Genomic DNA, 18762 nt, shown 5'->3' on the forward strand with positions numbered 1-18762 from the left:
GACAATGATAACGGAGAGAAAACTTACGCACAAAGGGTATGATCGCCTGCGCCTCGATATCCAGCTCCCGGTTATCAGCAGATAACCGTTGATGAGAGAGTGAGAGCTGGATGTGGTCGGCCTGCCTATTTATGCCCCACACACAATGCAATCTCCTGGTCCTACAATCCCATTGTCCATTGGCCGAAGGAATTCGGCCCTGTATCATAACAAAAGGTCATAGGGTGATTCATACAGGTGGGCTGTGACGATTTCCAACAGCTCAGGTGGGTGGGAAACTGGGTTTCCCGCCGCATACCTGAGTATGTGTAAATAATAGAAATGGACATAAACTTCTTATGTCCATAACTATTCGCACGAGCGATTAATACGCTCCAAACCAACACCGGAATATTGCTAATTAAATACTCTTCCGATGGGTACCAAACACTGCTGTATAATTCCTGTTAGACCCTTCGTACGATATAAGGAGGGATTCCTCAGCTCTGGGACATTGTACTTTAACCAAACTTACAGAATCTATCAAAGGGACCATGATCTATAAACTACATTAATTGTGAACATCTGTAACGAATGAGTCGCACGCTACGATCACATAAACTCTACCGTAAATGCGCATACTGCGCGTGCGAGTGCACGCTATTGCGAGTATGCGCTTCCACGGGAGAGCGTACGCACGCGCAGCACGGACCAGTGTGCGGTGCAAATATGGCAGTGTGCATTAAGACATTTTTCTGACTTTGACAGTCCACCCTTTGGCAGTCAATAATAACTGCCACAAAACATTTAAGGAGAAAAATGTAAGTCAGGGGTTAATTGATTTCCATGGTTGGGTAGGGGAGGAGAGAGGAGAAGGTGTGAAGAGGGTATGACCTAGTGAGAAAGCAGGAGCATGTGTGTATGAGTCCATGTTTGGAGGGTCATGTATCATCGTGCCGTACGTGTGGTAGATCAAGCTTCGAGGTATTGCGAAGTATACATTTGAATTCCTTCTTATCCTGTGGTACAGGTCTGTGGATGGGCTGTCAAACTTTACCGAGCTCATTTCGGCTGTAGTTGTAACAAAATGGGGATGCACATTTTAGTTGATGATACATGAATGGGGGGGGTATGTGGTTGCTGCTATCTGTGCCTGTATTCCCTATCGACTATGTGTGTTATTACCTGAGGGTTGCAGAGATGAAGATAAAGAACACTTATGGAAAATGCAATGATATTCTATGTCAGGTTAATGTACGTTCGTCGATTGAGGTCTTGATTGGTGTCGGTTGATTGGAGTCTTCTTCTTTGTGCTTTTGCTCATAAATCGTGAGTAAAGCAAACAACGTCCATGGATTTACAAAAAATGTTGGGCTATCGTGATTTTAAAGTTCCTAGGGAAACTGGGGTACCCATGGCATTGTCCATCAAAATCTTGTATATCAGGTCGACTGCTCTTCTTCTTTCCATCTTTCCGTTGTCGGCCCCTTGGCTCATCAAATCCTTCGTCTACGTGGGTCTTTGTACCTCGGAGGAAAACATAGAAATGGGTGAAAGACGGACCGTATACTCATTACATCATTACGTCGTGGTTTCTAGCATTGGGTCATAAATCAAATCCAGGTTAATTACAGTTTCCTCACTCCTTAAGCTCATCACTTTCGTACTTTGCTTGCACCTCATCAAAGCCTGCCCGCATCTAAATATCAATCCAATAGATATAACGACACCCAAAATACATAGGAGAAACTTTCCAACATCCATTATGACTCCTTGAGCCCAGTCTCCTAAACCGGAGAACCAATTTCGCGGGTTCAACCATGACACCCAACCAGTCAGCTCATTACCTACAGCAGCAAGGGTGAGATTGTGTTTTCGACGAAATTCCCACTTTAATTGCAGAATATCATCCATCTTTTGGTCTATGACCTCTACCGGATCCTCGGTGCTATTTGTGATATACGTGCAACACTTTATGCCGTACTGTGTTGCCAATGTAACACAATATCCGCCTGTTACTGCTGTAAGATAATTAAGAACCATCCTATGCTGAACTAGTTCTGTTTTGTAAGCTTGAAGTTCTCTTCCAGTGTATCTAAACGTGTCATCATACATTTCAGTGATATTATCTAATAAATTGGCGAGTGCGGAAATGTATCTATAATTCATCACACCTCGAGCGGTGCGAGTGAAATCTAACGCTACCAGAACCTGAATCCCGGTGGATTCATGGATAAGATCAGAGGCCGGATGCTCTAACCTTTCTGACAGTTGTCTTTTAACAAGGTGCTCGTAGTGAGTGTGAGTATAAGGAGCTTGGGCACCACGGTGTATGTCCTTCATTTTGTCATGTGTAACAGTCATCACTTCAGGCAATACTTTTCCAATATAACACAATCCTTCAGAGTTTGGGGCAAGCCACTTGTACGCCTTTCTCCCGCATATGAAATATGCATCATCGGGGAGAACATAAGGGACGGAGAAGGACATGACCATGTTACAAACCTTCCAGGTGAAATCTCCTGACCCTAATTCTTCCATCTGTCTAATGCACGTATCAGTTTGTACGATATGTGCACAGTATCCTGGTGATACCTCTCCAACTCTAGTAATCCTATTTCCTAAGGTATATCGATACCGGAAAGATTTTCCTCTACTGGCTATGTGGCGTACGAGCTCTGTATCTGTAGGCATTCTATCTGCTCTGTGTGAAAAGGTCATGGTAAGGTTGCTCCATGACACTTCCCAATTTCCCGGTTTTCTGGGATTGGAGATGTTAAAACATATGAGGGACCTATCCACATGGTATTGGTGGAGCTTCAAACTAGGAGGGCTGGAGATGTTAAACCTCCGGTCCACCGGTCTCCCACCACTTAGCTCAAGTACCTCCCCTAACGTTAAAGGAAATGGTACTAGCCCTGATTTGCTGTGACCCTGAGGTACTTGAGAGCATACCCAACAATCTGTTTGGTTCAACACGTTACCCACTAGAGAGTGATAGTCACTCAATGGATGCCGGTCCATATGGATATTAAAACTGGATTGGCATTACTTTGTTACAGAGCCTACAGATACAACTTTCTTTTTGAACTAACATTCCTTCACAGTTGTTTACAAATAACATGGTTGTTAGATCGTGCCCGGTACTCGCCTTTGCTTGGTGGTTGGGTTGCTATTGGAAATTTACACCTCCGTCTCAGTCATCAGGACCTTTCTGGATCCTTTCTCGACCTCACTGGTACTCTCACCGAAACAGACTGCTCTGGTCAACATCATGGTTAGCGGGAAAATCCATGTCACAGTCTCTTGGGGCAAGTCCATCTTACAGGAGGAGAAAAGAAGAAATTTGTAAAGGGGGTATAAGAAAATCAGTTTGAGGGGGAGAGAACTCGTTACGATAATAAGTTCTCTCGTTTTGTTGTTCTTTTTGTTCTGCTGTCCTCTCAAAAGGTGCTGTCTCTTCAGTCTTCCGAATGAACCTTCTGGTGATGTAATCTTTCTTCCTAACTAGCGATCTTTCTGTGTGGAGCAAAATCTGGCATTACCATTGGTTAACACTTAGGGGTGGCATACCATCTTTAAATCATGGAAACATGAGTGAGGAGAGAGAGAAAATAAAAAACAAAAGAGATAGAGAACAATTCATGTGCATATATACATTACATAACCCGACAATAACCACCAATAAGAGAAGAGAAACAAAGCATTTTTAAACATTGTCAACATTAAGAAAACATTGTCAGACTATTTGGCTGTCGTATCTACGTGTCTAATGGTTTCCTTGAGCAGTCCCTCCCCACCAGCACTTGCATTATTCCACTGTCTGTATCTGGCCAGAATACATTGTGGTGGATAGGTCATGCTGGGGTTTGGTAGACTTCTGCAAGGACCAAGCGAATATGCAATGTTTGAATTCTTACCAATAATCGTCAGAGATGGGGATAGAGAGAGAAAAGGGAAAAACATTTTTCACAAATACATTTACAACGTTTAACCTGGTCATTCCCGTGTCTTCAGTGAATGACCTCCCACTTCATTAACCGTTACCTCAGGCTTGCCTCCATTCCTAACAATCACCTTTCCTGCCTATGTGATTCTTGATTATAATGGTGTGTGTTGTAATTTTGCTCATTTCTTGGTCTAGGGGGTCTAACTTTATGTGGGCTGTTGCAGTTGTGGGCATAATGCCCTTCTCTCCTACAATGGTAACAAATCCTGGGCTTCCTCCAAGTGTCAGTGAAATGGGGTCTTGGCTGATTTGATGCCTCCTCAAACGCTCGGATGCTCATCATCATCAATCGTTTCCCCTGTGCTTCCCTGGTTCCTTGGTTTTTATGATTATGGTGTTGTCTTTCTCGTGATCTACAATCTCTTGCAATGTGTCCCTTTCTATGACAATGGTAACAGACTACCATATCTGGATTTCTCGCAGGGGTGTGGGGCTTTTGTTGGGGTGGTCTTGTGGTTTGGGCCTGTATTTTTGCTGCCATTAACTTATCTCTTTGTGACTCTCTGTATCTGGTGATATTCTGATCCTGATTGATGACGGCCTCTCTTAGTGCAGTCACCGAGATATCTCTCCAGTTTGGGTTGGTGGTCTGTACCCTTGTTTTTAATTCATCTTTTAAACCATTCATTAATACCTTAACCGCTATTCTTCTATGTTGTGCATTTGTCTTGATGTCCGTGATCCCAGTGTTTCCAGCCATTATTTGCAGTGCTCGATTGAAATAATTAGAAACATTTTCCCTTTCGTTTTGTCTTATGGAGAAAATTTCATTCCACTTGACAGCAGCTGGGAAATATATTCCTAACTGTCGGTTAATCTGCCTAATACATTCCTGATTGTGTTCCTCCGTACAAGGTACCTCTGTGTTTAATTTACAATCAGCAATGAACTTTTCAGGGTCAACCCTGGAGGGCAAACATGCCCTCAGCACTGTCCGCCACTCTTTGTTGGTGGGTTCTGTGGCGTTTCCTAGTTCTTTTATAAACCTTTGACATTTGGCTAGATTTTTCCTAGGATCAGGAAATTCAGACACAATTGATCTCAATTCGGTCCGGGACAAGAGACAGCGCATTGCACTGTCCTTGACGGGAATGATTCCCTGATCGTCAGTCTTCCCATTGGGGACTGAGATCACCCTGGCCAGATTGAGCTCAGTTCCATCATCTTGTGTTGGCCTTACAATATGGGGTACATCTGTTTGTGCGTGATATGAAACATTGTACGTACCTGTGGACACGACCTCACCTGACCCTCCGTTAGGGGGTTCGATTATTGCCTTTACCCATTTGGTCGTGTCCACCTGGATGGCTTCTGTGATGGTTGTTGGAAGAGGTGCTGACATCGTTCTGGGCTCACTGTCTTGTTTGTATTCCTGAGGGAGGTTTGACATGGGGTGCAACTGGCACAGGTTAATAGTTGTACATTCAACAGTATTACAATAATCATTGTTACATTTATTACACTTATTCTTATAATCTATATTACAGTTGCTAAGAGCGTTTTTATTGTTCCACCCTTGTGCTTTTCTCTCCGCAATCAACTCCTCTCCCGATGCCATGTCTCTCCTCTCAAGATAAGAGTCAGAAAAGTCAATAGACTCTCTTTGTAATTCACTTTCCTGTTGCCATAACTGTAAATATTCATAATGTTTATTTTGTCTCTTCGTTAGTTCAACGAGACTTATCCTCCTCCTTAAATTTTGTAACACCTCTGGACTGAAGCTACCTATTCTTGGGAACTTGTCCCTGTCTTGTACAGTCATTCTCTCCCATTCATCACAAAAAACTTCAGCGTGATTTCCATATTTCTTACACATCACATATCGTGCCGACCCGATGGATCGGTTCTCTGAATCAACCTGAACCTGGGTTGATCGCCCCCTACCTGAACAAATGGCCCCCATAATCTGCAGGCGTTGCTTATTCCTCCTTGAATATCAAGGCTTTCAGCGCACCCTTACAAACAAACCAAGATGTCCTTGGGCAGGCCGGCGGTGGTGGTTTATCAAGTACCCCACTTACTTCTCGCCCACGTTGGCCTATGCCGCAATCACTGTAAACCAGAGCTGTGGTACCCAACCCAGGGCCCCTGTGAACCTTTAGTTTACTGGAACATATGAGGGTTACCCGCAGGACACTTACTCTTTCCAGTAAAGTTGGGGTTGTTAGATAGTTCCTGAGTGACCAGCGAACTTCCCTTCCAAAAATAAAAAATTACACAAATCACGTCAGAATGTACAGATAGCGTTTGTGACCACTTTACTCTAATGGTATTAGGTCAGATTACTAACTACTGCACACAATAACGTGCGGTCCAATCGTTCAGTATACGAGCACTACTTGTCATGTACTGAAAGATCAATGGAATCGATGTTTCCGGCTGCGATTCCTTCAACCAGAGCTTGTATGGCCTATATGGGTTCTGCACCAACACCCCAGGCGTTGTGCCACTGGACTTTTATAGCGGACCTTTTTACCTTATGACCTCCTGGTCTGTTACCTTTACCTTATGGTCCGCTATACTCTAATGCTCAAATATTATTTAACCAGAGATGCCTCCCTGGCCACCGTATATGTCACTTACACGTATGTTCCTTAACGAGTACCCGACTTTCCTTTTGGTTCCACCTTAAAGTTATATAAACTTTTGTATACAAAACACACTCACTCAACACATGTACACTTTGTTTCTATATCTATTTCTGCGCAGAAATTGTCTTCAGGCCAAGAGTGTTACCAATTAGGAGCAGGATCTGTTAAACTAAATTTCAGATTTTCCAAAAATTGATTTGCGTTATTTACCGCGTCGCGTTATCTACCGCTGTGCGTTACTTATCGCTTTTGCGCTAATTCAACTTTTCGTGACTTGGGCTACGTGGGCGTAACCAGACGCTACGTTGCGTAATGAACGCTGCGTGCGTCTGCCTTTTGGATTGCGTACGCTAGTCTTTGTTAGCGACACGTGTACGCAATGCAGAGGATCCACCGTAACACAATATATTTATTTATCAATGTAGATGATCCCTGATCATCTACCGCAATCCACACTGACTGCCTTGTTTTCCAGACAACCCGTGTGTTGTTCTATACTTTAACTATTACCTCTACTATTAAATAACAGCAAATCTCCTTTTAGCCCTTTCTATCAACTATAAAATTTGGCAAACAGGAATAGTGATATACGAAAAAATGAAATAGAAATGCAGATAAATGTATGCGTACGCAAGACAAAAGAAAAATAAACAGTTTTAAAAGACACAAGCGTTTTGTTCTTACTTCCGGTTACCGGGTTCCTTCAGCACTCTTTGTCTAAGCGAAGCAGACGCTTATCCCGTCAGCAACTGCGAGACAACCTCCCACCCTTTGCTGGAGGGATAATGTCTGCTGGTCTACCTAGTGCAGATGTGAAAAGGACCGGACGAGCCCGCAATTGACAATGCTAAATTCCTTGTCGTATAAACAACCCTTTATGAAGCTAAGAACACTGTACGCTGTTTGCTTAGGAAATACCGTAAAGATACGCTATTTGCGTAACGATCGCTCAGCGGTAAGCGAGACGCTCAAGCGTCACGTTCGCTCACGGCCTAGTGATCACAGGACACGTTATTGGTTATGTCTAGGGGAAAGATTCGCTGTAACGTAGCATACGCTAGAGACCACGAGGAGGTCACCAGCGGTGCAGACGCTCACAACACTTTACCTTGATATTAAACCTTATACCGATGAAACACACAGAATACCTTAATGTGAGTACAGGGTGTAAATGCAACCTTGTGTAACCTGACTATCTACAAAGCTGTTTGAGCGTCACCGACGCTCAAATGAACACTTATCACTATAGGAAATACACAGATACTGGTTTAGGTTTCCAAGGCCTATTAACTGTATTATGTCTAATATACTTGTAAAAGGGGATAACAGTACATATGATACACTACAATATAACAGAGACTTCCTAACCACAGAACTAAACAATAAATACAAAAAGTCAATACTACACTGACCTAAATGCAATACAATACAATACTACTATGAAGTATTTAAGAGAAAAGAGGAGAGAGAGAGATAGAGAGAGAGAGAGAGAAATTGGCTCGCAGAAAGACAATGATAACGGAGAGAAAACTTACGCACAAAGGGTATGATCGCCTGCGCCTCGATATCCAGCTCCCGGTTATCAGCAGATAACCGTTGATGAGAGAGTGAGAGCTGGATGTGGTCGGCCTGCCTATTTATGCCCCACACACAATGCAATCTCCTGGTCCTACAATCCCATTGTCCATTGGCCGAAGGAATTCGGCCCTGTATCATAACAAAAGGTCATAGGGTGATTCATACAGGTGGGCTGTGACGATTTCCAACAGCTCAGGTGGGTGGGAAACTGGGTTTCCCGCCGCATACCTGAGTATGTGTAAATAATAGAAATGGACATAAACTTCTTATGTCCATAACTATTCGCACGAGCGATTAATACGCTCCAAACCAACACCGGAATATTGCTAATTAAATACTCTTCCGATGGGTACCAAACACTGCTGTATAATTCCTGTTAGACCCTTCGTACGATATAAGGAGGGATTCCTCAGCTCTGGGACATTGTACTTTAACCAAACTTACAGAATCTATCAAAGGGACCATGATCTATAAACTACATTAATTGTGAACATCTGTAACGAATGAGTCGCACGCTACGATCACATAAACTCTACCGTAAATGCGCATACTGCGCGTGCGAGTGCACGCTATTGCGAGTATGCGCTTCCACGGGAGAGCGTACGCACGCGCAGCACGGACCAGTGTGCGGTGCAAATATGGCAGTGTGCATTAAGACATTTTTCTGACTTTGACACAAAGTACCCCTCCTTCAACAGGGACGGGGTTACTATTCCACAATGTTTGTGGTACCGAAACCGGACGGTTCGGTGAGACCCATTTTAAATTTGAAATCCTTGAACACTTATATAAGAAGGTTCAAGTTCAAAATGGAATCGCTCAGGGCGGTTATTGCAAGCCTGGACGAAGGGGATTACATGGTGTCACTGGACATCAAGGATGCTTACCTGCATGTCCCCATTTACCCTCCTCACCAGGAGTACCTCAGATTTGTGGTACAGGACTGTCATTACCAACTCCAGACGTTGCCGTTTGGTCTGTCCACGGCACCGAGGGTATTTACCAAGGTAATGGCCGAAATGATGATACTCCTTCGAAAAAAGGGAGTTCTAATTATCCCGTACTTGGACGATCTCCTTATAAAGGCGAGGTCCAGGGAACAGTTGTTGATCGGAGTAGCACTAGCTCGGGAAGTGCTACAACAGCACGGCTGGATCCTGAATATTCCAAAGTCGCAGCTGGTTCCTACAACGCGTCTACTGTTCCTGGGGATGGTTCTGGACACAGAACAGAAAAAGGTGTTTCTCCCGGAGGAGAAGGCCAAGGAGTTGTCATCTCTAGTCAGAGACCTCCTAAAACCAAAACGGGTGTCGGTGCACCACTGCACGCGAGTCCTGGGAAAGATGGTAGCTTCTTACGAAGCAATTCCATTCGGAAAGGTTCCATGCAAGGATCTTTCAGTGGGATCTGTTGGACAAGTGGTCCGGATCGCATCTTCAGATGCATCGGCTGATAACCCTGACTCCAAGGACCAGGGTGCCGCTGTTGTGGTGGCTGCAGAGTGCTCATCTTCTAGAGGGCCGCAGATTCTGCATACAGGACTGGGTCCTGGTGACCACGGATGCCAGCCTTCGAGGTTGGGGGGCAGTCACACAGGGAAGAAACTTCCAAGGACTATGGACGAGTCAGGAGACTTCCCTACACATAAATATTCTGGAACTGAGGGCCATTTACAATGCTCTAAGTCAGGCAAGACCCCTGCTTCAACACCAGCCGGTGCTGATCCAGTCAGACAACATCACGGCGGTCGCCCATGTAAACCGTCAGGGCGGCACAAGAAGCAGGATGGCAATGGCAGAAGCCACAAGGATTCTCTGATGGGCGGAAAATCATGTGTTAGCACTGTCAGCAGTGTTCATTCCGGGAGTGGACAACTTGGAAGCAGACTTCCTCAGCAGGCACGACCTCCACCCGGGAGAGTGGGGACTTCATCCAGAAGTCTTCCAAATGATTGTACACCGTTGGGAAAGGCCACAGGTGGACATGATGGCGTCCCGCCTCAACAAAAAGCTAAAAAGATATTGCGCCAGGTCAAGGGACCCTCAGGCGGTAGCTGTGGACGCTCTGGTGACACCGTGGGTGTACCAGTCGGTTTATGTGTTCCCTACTCTGCCTCTCGTACCCAAGGTACTGAGAATAATAAGAAGGAGAGGAGTAAGAACTATACTTGTGGTTCCGGATTGGCCAAGAAGAGCTTGCTACCCAGAACTTCAAGAAATGATCTCAGAGGACCCATGGCCTCTGCCGCTCAGACAGGACCTGCTGCAGCAGGGGCCCTGTCTGTTCCAAGACTTACCGCGGCTGCGTTTGACGGCATGGCGGTTGAACACCGGATCCTAAAAGAAAAGGGCATTCCGGAGGAAGTCATTCCTACGCTGATTAAAGCTAGGAAAGATGTGACCGTAAGACATTATCACCGCATATGGCGAAAATATGTTGCTTGGTGTGAGGCCAGAAAGGCCCCAACGGAGGAATTTCAGCTCGGTCGTTTTCTGCACTTCCTACAGTCAGGGGTGACTATGGGCCTAAAATTGGGTTCCATTAAGGTCCAGATCTCGGATCTGTCGATTTTCTTCCAAAAAGAACTGGCTTCACTGCCTGAAGTTCAGACTTTTGTTTAAAGGAGTGCTGCATATTCAGCCCCCTTTTGTGCCTCCAGTGGCACCGTGGGATCTCAACGTGGTGTTGGATTTCCTAAAGTCACATTGGTTTGAGCCACTTAAAACCGTGGAGCTAAAATACCTCACGTGGAAAGTGGTCATGCTGTTGGCTTTGGCGTCGGCCAGACGTGTATCAGAATTGGCGGCTTTGTCTTGTAAAAGCCCTTATCTGATTTTTCATATGGATAGGGCGGAATTGAGGACTCGTTCCCAATTCCTTCCTAAGGTGGTTTCAGCTTTTCATGTAAACCAACCTATTGTGGTGCCTGCGGCTACTCGGGACTTGGAGGATTCCAAGTTACTGGACGTAGTCGGGGCCCTGAAAATATGTTTCCAGGACGGCTGGAGTCAGGAAAACTGACTCGCTATTTATCCTGTATGCACCCAACAAGCTGGGTGCTCCTGCTTCTAAGCAGACTATTGCTCGCTGGATCTGTAGCACGATTCAACTTGCACATTCTGCGGCTGGACTGCCGCATCCTAAATCTATAAAAGCCCATTCCACGAGGAAAGTGGGCTCTTCTTGGGCGGCTGCCCGAGGGGTCTCAGCTTTACAACTTTGCCGAGCTGCTACTTGGTCGGGTTCAAACACATTTGCAAAATTCTACAAGTTTGATACCCTGGCTGAGGAGGACCTTGAGTTTGCTCATTCGGTGCTGCAGAGTCATCCGCACTCTCCCGCCCGTTTGGGAGCTTTGGTATAATCCCCATGGTCCTTACGGAGTTCCCAGCATCCACTAGGACGTCAGAGAAAATAAGAATTTACTCACCGGTAATTCTATTTCTCGTAGTCCGTAGTGGATGCTGGGCGCCCATCCCAAGTGCGGATTGTCTGCAATACTTGTATATAGTTATTGCCTAACTAAAGGGTTATTGTTATGAGCCATCTGTTCGTGAGGCTCAGTTGTTGTTCATACTGTTAACTGGATATAGTATCACGAGTTGTACGGTGTGATTGGTGTGGCTGGTATGAGTCTTACCCGGGATTCCAAATCCCTTCCGTATTGTGTCAGCTCTTCCGGGCACAGTTTCCCTAACTGAGGTCTGGAGGAGGGGCATAGAGGGAGGAGCCAGTGCACACCAGGTAGTCCTAATTCTTTCTTAGAGTGCCCAGTCTCCTTCGGAGCCCGCTATTCCCCATGGTCCTTACGGAGTTCCCAGCATCCACTACGGACTACGAGAAATAGAATTACCGGTGAGTAAATTCTTATTTTTTCATGCTTTTTCACCATTATTTTTTGTTGTTTTTTTACAGGCTATCCAGATGTATTTTCGGTAGGAACAGCCCCGGTTTCGCACGGAAACAGGGCTGTTTGTGGGGATTTGGTTTCGCCTGCCAAAATCCCCGATGAGCGGGACAGCTTACAGCAGGCTGGGACTGCAGGCATCCGGAAGCTGTCCTTGGCGTGGTGACCCCTGGTAGAGAAGCCGGGGTAGCGCCGTGACCGCATCTCTCCCCCTTCCCCCTCCTCCACCCCCGACAATGGTCACATGATGGGAGAGCGGCCATGTGACTGGGGGAGCCGGAGGAGCAGCGCTGCACCGGGCGCTGTCAGGAGCCGGCACCCGGTGCAGCTTTAGGTAGCCCCCAATAAGCCACCGCTCGTGCTGGCTTATTGGGGGTAATAGGATAGCCCCCAGCGGGACAATTAGCCCCGGTAAATTACCGGGGCTAATTGGAAATCCCCCATTATATCAGTGTAGTAATTAAGACATTTGTGTTTTTGCTTAAACACAGAGAGGGCATTTAAATTAGCTGCAACGGAGAGGCAATCAGTTTGCCGGCTGTCGGGATTTCGGCGGTCAGGATACCGACGTCAGAATCCCGACAGCCAACAATGCCGCCAGCCGGAATACCGGCTCACAGGGGCTATGCCACGACACCATAGAGTGGGAATAGATCCTGTGTCAAGCCATCGAGCCCGCAAGGGGACTCATTGCGCTCGCCACGCTGCCGGCAATCTTGCGGGCGGGATGCCGCTTTCGGGATACTGACAGCCAGCATCCCATTCGCCAGGAAACATGTATTCCTTGCAAAGCGCTGTTCAGTAATGGCACATCGCAACCAGTAACATCGCTAGTTTTTCCTCGCAGCCCATTGATGTTTGCCGAACAGATAGTGATATTACAGGTCCTGTATACAGTATGGTGGATGTGTGTGCAGCTGAGCATTGCAGCTAATAGAATTGTCCACCTTTAGTTGTTTCCTTAATCATTAAGACTTTGATGAAGATTAGATGATAAATGCAATTAATTCTAAAGGACTAACTAAACATCTTAAAGCCATCCCTCCCCCGCCTTACATCCAAACACACACACGTGGACGCACACCGAAGAATGGCACAGCGCTTGCATTGTATTGTTAACATATATTTTCAACAAAGCCTTTGGGTTGCTTTCTCATGCTTTAACGGTACATGCCTAGAGACATCATCAGTTGCCTATAATTGCTATCTGCATCGTGTGCAGTCTTTGTAAAATATGGTAAATTCCATGTGTAGTTACTTACACTCATACTTGCCTACTTTCCCAGAAATTCTGGCCAACTACCAAATTTCAGCTGGCTCTCCAGGCATCCCAGGAGTATAGACCGCTCTCCCACGTCCTGTCCAGTTCTGCTGGGAAGATAGTGGGGCCATGATTATGCAGTTCGCTTTGAATTGAGTCATTCTGCTGTGAAATGCAGTGAAACGTGACATTTTGCAGGGTATCCAGATGATATAGAATGTCTAGGTCGACAGGTTTCAAAAGGTCGACATGACAATTGTTGACACACAAATGCCCCTTTCCCAACATTTGCTTAATTTATTATCCACGTGGACTATTATTGGGAATAGTAACCTAACATAAAACTTGTATCGATCTTTTGTACCCGGACCATTTTGCAGGGGGTGGCAAGGCTGTGGTGACACAATTCCGGAGGGGAGTCCCACAACTATGCTCCAGTTCATGTAACCTTTGCTGACCTATTACCATCAGTAATGCCACAGACGCAGTGTTTGTGTCCATGACCATGTTAAGCTTGGTTAATGTTGCCACTGCATGGCACTGAGGCCATGGCTGTGATCCCATTGTCCTATTTGTGAGCAGTTTGTATGCGTTCTCCAAGCTTGCGTGAGTTTTCTGTGGATGGTCTAACTTCTTCTCGCGCTACATAAGTATACTGACGGGTTAAGGAACTTCAGACAGGGTTATCCCTAGAAGGTTGGTTCCTGTAGTAGGGAGCACAGACAGTGATCTACGCTGATGCAGGTGATTATTCTCTGTAAGCAGCTCTTCTAGAAACCTATGGGGGCTGCTTTTTTGCGAACAAAAATGGAGGGATTGCTGGAAATATCTGCTGCTATCCCCCCTTTTTATATCCAGGATATATTTAGTCTTTGCGGGTCCGCCCTGAAAAGTCCTGTTTTCTGTGGATTTCCTGAAAAAACAGCTGAGTAAATATGCCCCATATACTTTTATTCTAATACTGGTAAATGAAATAATCCATTTTAGGCAAGCATATGACTACCAGTGCAATAAGGCTGATTGTAGCAGAAACTCTGTATACAAAATAGACTGGTGTTTATAAAAAAAAAAAAAGTTTATGGGGGAAATTTAATCTTCTGTGAAATACAGGCATCAACGCGGTTCCTGCTAGTCTGCCAGTGCTTTAAAGCGGCAATCATTTAAAAGTGAAAAAAATAGTTTTTTTGCTTTTAAATTATTGCTGCTTTAAAACATTGGGCAGACTCGCTGGAATCGAGCAGATGCCTGTATTTCACAGGATCTTACATTCCACCCTAAATGTACTTTATAAAGCATCAGGTCTGCATACTGAAGAGCAAAAATAGTAATTTATCAAGTGGTGTTCTCCTTTTTATATTGCCTTTACAGATTTCTGTATAAGCTGCTTACTATATTACACAAGTGAATGTAATTTAGGGTTGCTGCTTTCAAATCTTTTCAGTAGCCTGTTATCTGCATTTTACCTGTCCCTCCCCCTGAGCAACTAAATTCAAATTGTGGGCGCTTTCTATAGCAATTAAAGTGTCTTTGCTTTATATTAACCTGTATATCATTCATTTTGCAACTATTGTATATTTAAATTTCTTGTGTCATACCGTTATTCTTGTGTCTTTAGGGGCTCTGCTGTTGCCAAAATTATAGGAAACAATGTGAAAAGTCTGCAGAAATTTGCACCTACTGTCAACATGTGGGTGTTTGAAGAAAATATTAATGGGAGGAAGCTCACAGACATCATCAACACTGAGCATGAAAATGTTAAATATCTCCCTGGCCATAAACTACCTGACAATGTGGTGAGGATGTATCTTATGTTATCTAGTGTCCTACAATCTGCCGTCTCTGTGACTGGGCTGTAGCTTGCCAAGTGGTTACAGTCTGTATTCCTAACCATATTGGCTGTTTAGTTACTGTGACTTCATTCTTTCAGTTCTCACAAATATGCTGAATAGTAAAACCTGCAGCTTGTGCAGTAAGTACACAATCTGGAGCTGCGGCCTTGCGCTGCTGCTCACATCACATTGCAGCTCTGCAAACAAGCCTGACCGCCTTGTGCCGTGCTGCCTGACATTTCTGGTAGTGCCCGGCGTTCCTTCCTACAGGAGCTCTGCATTTCATCATGTTTTGTTGTGGAATGTTACAGTATATTACTGCTCTAATCTTATTAACGGCAAGGCCAGCTCCCAAGGATAAGTATTCATAAGATTCCCTTGAGAATGTCAGCTATATGCTGATTAGAGTTATTGCCCTTTATTGTACAAAATACATAAAGTTAAAGGGAGATGTATCAAGCCTTGGAGAGAGCGAGAGAGTGCATCTGCCATTTCTCTAGAACAGTATTTGAAATGAGCGTAAGACGCATACTGGTTGCTTTGGGCATCGACTTCTCTCCCTCTCCCTCTCTCTCCATCTTGCTGATTGTCTAAAATGAGCACCACCTTTTCCATGTGAGCTCAATTGGTGTATAGCATAGTCACATTACTAAGAGTGCGATATTTATTTACTGACCTAACTGTGTAAGTTCTGCACAAAGCACCAGCAAGCGGGGGGAAAAGGCGCAATAAGACTATCATACTGTTTCTTTATACTGTATGTACCAAATAGATTTAGATGGTGTAGGGATCCGTCTATAAGTAAAACCTAGTCTATTTAGATGGAGCATTGTAAATAATCCAAGTGTTTTAAGTAAAATCGTATAACTTTTCGCACATTTGGTGAACTTGCCATATGTTTCTCAGCTTTGTATAGTTCATTTATTCCATTTTCCCTAGGTTGCCATCCCAAATCTCACTGATGCAGTGAATGGCGCTGATCTCCTCGTCTTTGTTATTCCGCATCAGTTTATACATAAGATCTGCCAGGAGATCTCCGGGAAAGTGCACAAGAAAGCTCTTGGGATAACGCTTATCAAGGTGACATTTTGGTTCTGATTTACATCCAGGCTTAATGAGGGAAAATCTAATTAGGTCTCTTTATTTCTAGGCCTCCTTCTGCTGTTTCCTTTACAATATGCATGAACATGTATGTCATTTGTTTTGTGCCGTTGTATTGCACAAGAGGTGTATACAGCAATTCCATTGTGCCATCAATGTAATTTTAAGTCGTTGCTTTGGACTAAAGTAGTAATAGAAACACATCTGTCCCACCAAGGAGATGTGCGGCCATGCACAGTCAGGTAGGTGAGAGATGGTATGGTAGAGAACAGTGTGGACCTTTTTTCAATTTGTGAAGTAAAACTTGTAGCTCCTAGGTTTGTGAGACTGGCATAATGAAACATTTGTAACCACACATGTAATGTCTTTGTAGTAATAAAGCATCAGTGCTGTATTGGGGATAGATGTGCTAATGTGTGTTTGTGGGGGTGGTGTGGGGGGGGGGGGTTTGCGTGTTATAATAGTGCAGCATCACCGCATCTTCATGACAATCCCATATATATATTCAGTGGCTACTTTTATTAGGTAATTCTTTCTTTCTAGTCCTGGGTAGAACTACTTACAGTGCATCCAGAAAGTATTCACGATGCTTCACTTTTTTCCATGTTTTGTTATGTTACAGCCATATTCCAAACTGGAATAAATTCATTTTTCCCTCAAAATTCTACACTCAATACCCCATAATAACAATGTGAAAAAAGTTTTTTTTGTTTTTTTTTTAAAGATTTTTGCAAATTTATTAAAAATAAAAAAACTGAGAAATCAAATGTACATAAGTATTCACAGCCTTTGCTCAATACTTTGTTGATGCACCTTTGGCAGCAATTACAGCCTCAAGTCTTTTTGAATATAATGCCACAAGCTTGGCACACCTATCTTTGAGCAGTTTCGCCCATTCCTCTTTGCAGCTCTTCTCAAGCTCCATCAGGTTGGATGGGAAGCGTCGGTGCACAGCCATTTTCAGATCTCTCCAGAGATGTTCAATCGGATTCAAGTCTGGGATCTGGTTGGGCTACTCAAGGACATTCACAGAGTTGTCCTGAAGCCACTCCTTTGATATCTTGTCTGTGTGCTTAGGGTCGTTGTCCTGCTGAAAGATGAACAGTCGCGCCAGTCTGAGGTCAAGAGCGCTCTAGAGCAGGTTTTCATCCAGGTTGTGTCTGTACATTGCTGCATTCATCTTTCCCTCTATCCTGACTAGTCTGCCAGTTCCTGCCTTTGAAAAACATCCCCACAGCATGATGCTGCCATCACCATGCTTCACTGTAGGGATGTTATTGGCCTGGTGATGAGCGTTGCCTGGTTTCCTCCAAACATAACGCATGGCGTTCACGCCACAGAGTTCAATCTTTGTCTCATCAGACAAGAGAATTTTATTTCTCATGGTCAGAGAGTCCTTTAAGTGCATTTTGGCAAACTCCAGGCGGGCTGCCATTTGCTTTTTACTAAGCAGTGGCTTCCATCTGGCCACTCTACCATACAGGACTGATTGGTGGATTGCTGCAGAGATGGTTGTACTTCTGGAAGATTCTCCTCTTTCCACAGAGGAATGCAGTAGCTCTGACAGAGTGACCATCGCTTTCTTGGTCACCTCCCTGACTAGGGCCCTTCTCCCCCGATCACTCAGTTTAGACAGACAGCCAGCTCTAGGAAGAGTCTCTGTTTCCGAACTTCTTCCATTTACGGATGATGGAGGCCACTGTGCTCATTGTGACCTTCAAAGCAGCAGATATTTTTATGTACTCTTCCCCGGATGTGTCCCTCGAGACAATCCTGTCTCGGAGGTCTACAGACAATTCCATTGACTTCATGTTTGGTTTGTGCTCAGCCATGCACTGTCAAGTGTGGGACCTTTATATAGACAGGTGTGTGCCTTTCCAAATCATGTCCAATCAACTGAATTTTTAGCACAGGTGGTTCCTACATCTTAATTGATCAGTGGAAACAGGATGCACCTGAGCTCAATTTTGAGCATCATGGCAAAGGCTGTGAATACTTATGTACATGTGATTTCTTAGTTTATTATTTTTAATAAAGTAGCGAAAATCTCGAAAAACCTTTTTTTTTACGTCATTATGGGATATTGTGTTTAGAATTTTGAGGGGAAAAAATGAATTTATTCCATTTTGGGATAAGGCTGTAACATAATAAAATGTGGAAGAAGTGAAGCGCTGTGAATACTTTCCAGATGCACTGTAATTAAGTGATCTGGATTAATATGGTGATGACACATTCGGTTGCTGCCAATTAGCGGCTGCACATCCATGCTATTACATTTTCTGTTCCACCACATCACAAAGCTGCTCTATTGGACTGAGTTATGTTGGCTGTGGAGGCTATTGGAATACATTGAACTTACTGTCGTGTTTGTGGACCAGCATGGGGTGGCATGTGCCTGAAACATGGCAGATTATACTTCTGTAAGTAGCTATTAAATGATGGTATGATAAGTATACAGCACTGCTCAAAGGATACTAGAGGGTAATAGGGGGAAATGGATATCCCCC

General features: G+C 44.5%; 1 protein-coding gene across 2 annotated transcripts in view; it reads left to right on the plus strand.

The window, feature by feature from the left end:
* The window catches only part of GPD1L (glycerol-3-phosphate dehydrogenase 1 like), a 112407-nt gene that overhangs the window by 13225 nt on the left and 80420 nt on the right, over positions 1 to 18762 (plus strand). For both annotated transcript variants that reach the window (XM_063922292.1, XM_063922293.1), the window contains exons 2-3: positions 14941 to 15118; positions 16094 to 16234. In XM_063922292.1, the coding sequence (XP_063778362.1) occupies positions 14941 to 15118; positions 16094 to 16234 (319 nt within the window). The remainder of the gene's footprint in view (positions 1 to 14940; positions 15119 to 16093; positions 16235 to 18762) is intronic.

This window comes from Pseudophryne corroboree, chromosome 5 (genome assembly GCF_028390025.1).
Source record: "Pseudophryne corroboree isolate aPseCor3 chromosome 5, aPseCor3.hap2, whole genome shotgun sequence".
In the NCBI taxonomy this organism is placed as follows: domain Eukaryota; kingdom Metazoa; phylum Chordata; class Amphibia; order Anura; family Myobatrachidae; genus Pseudophryne; species Pseudophryne corroboree.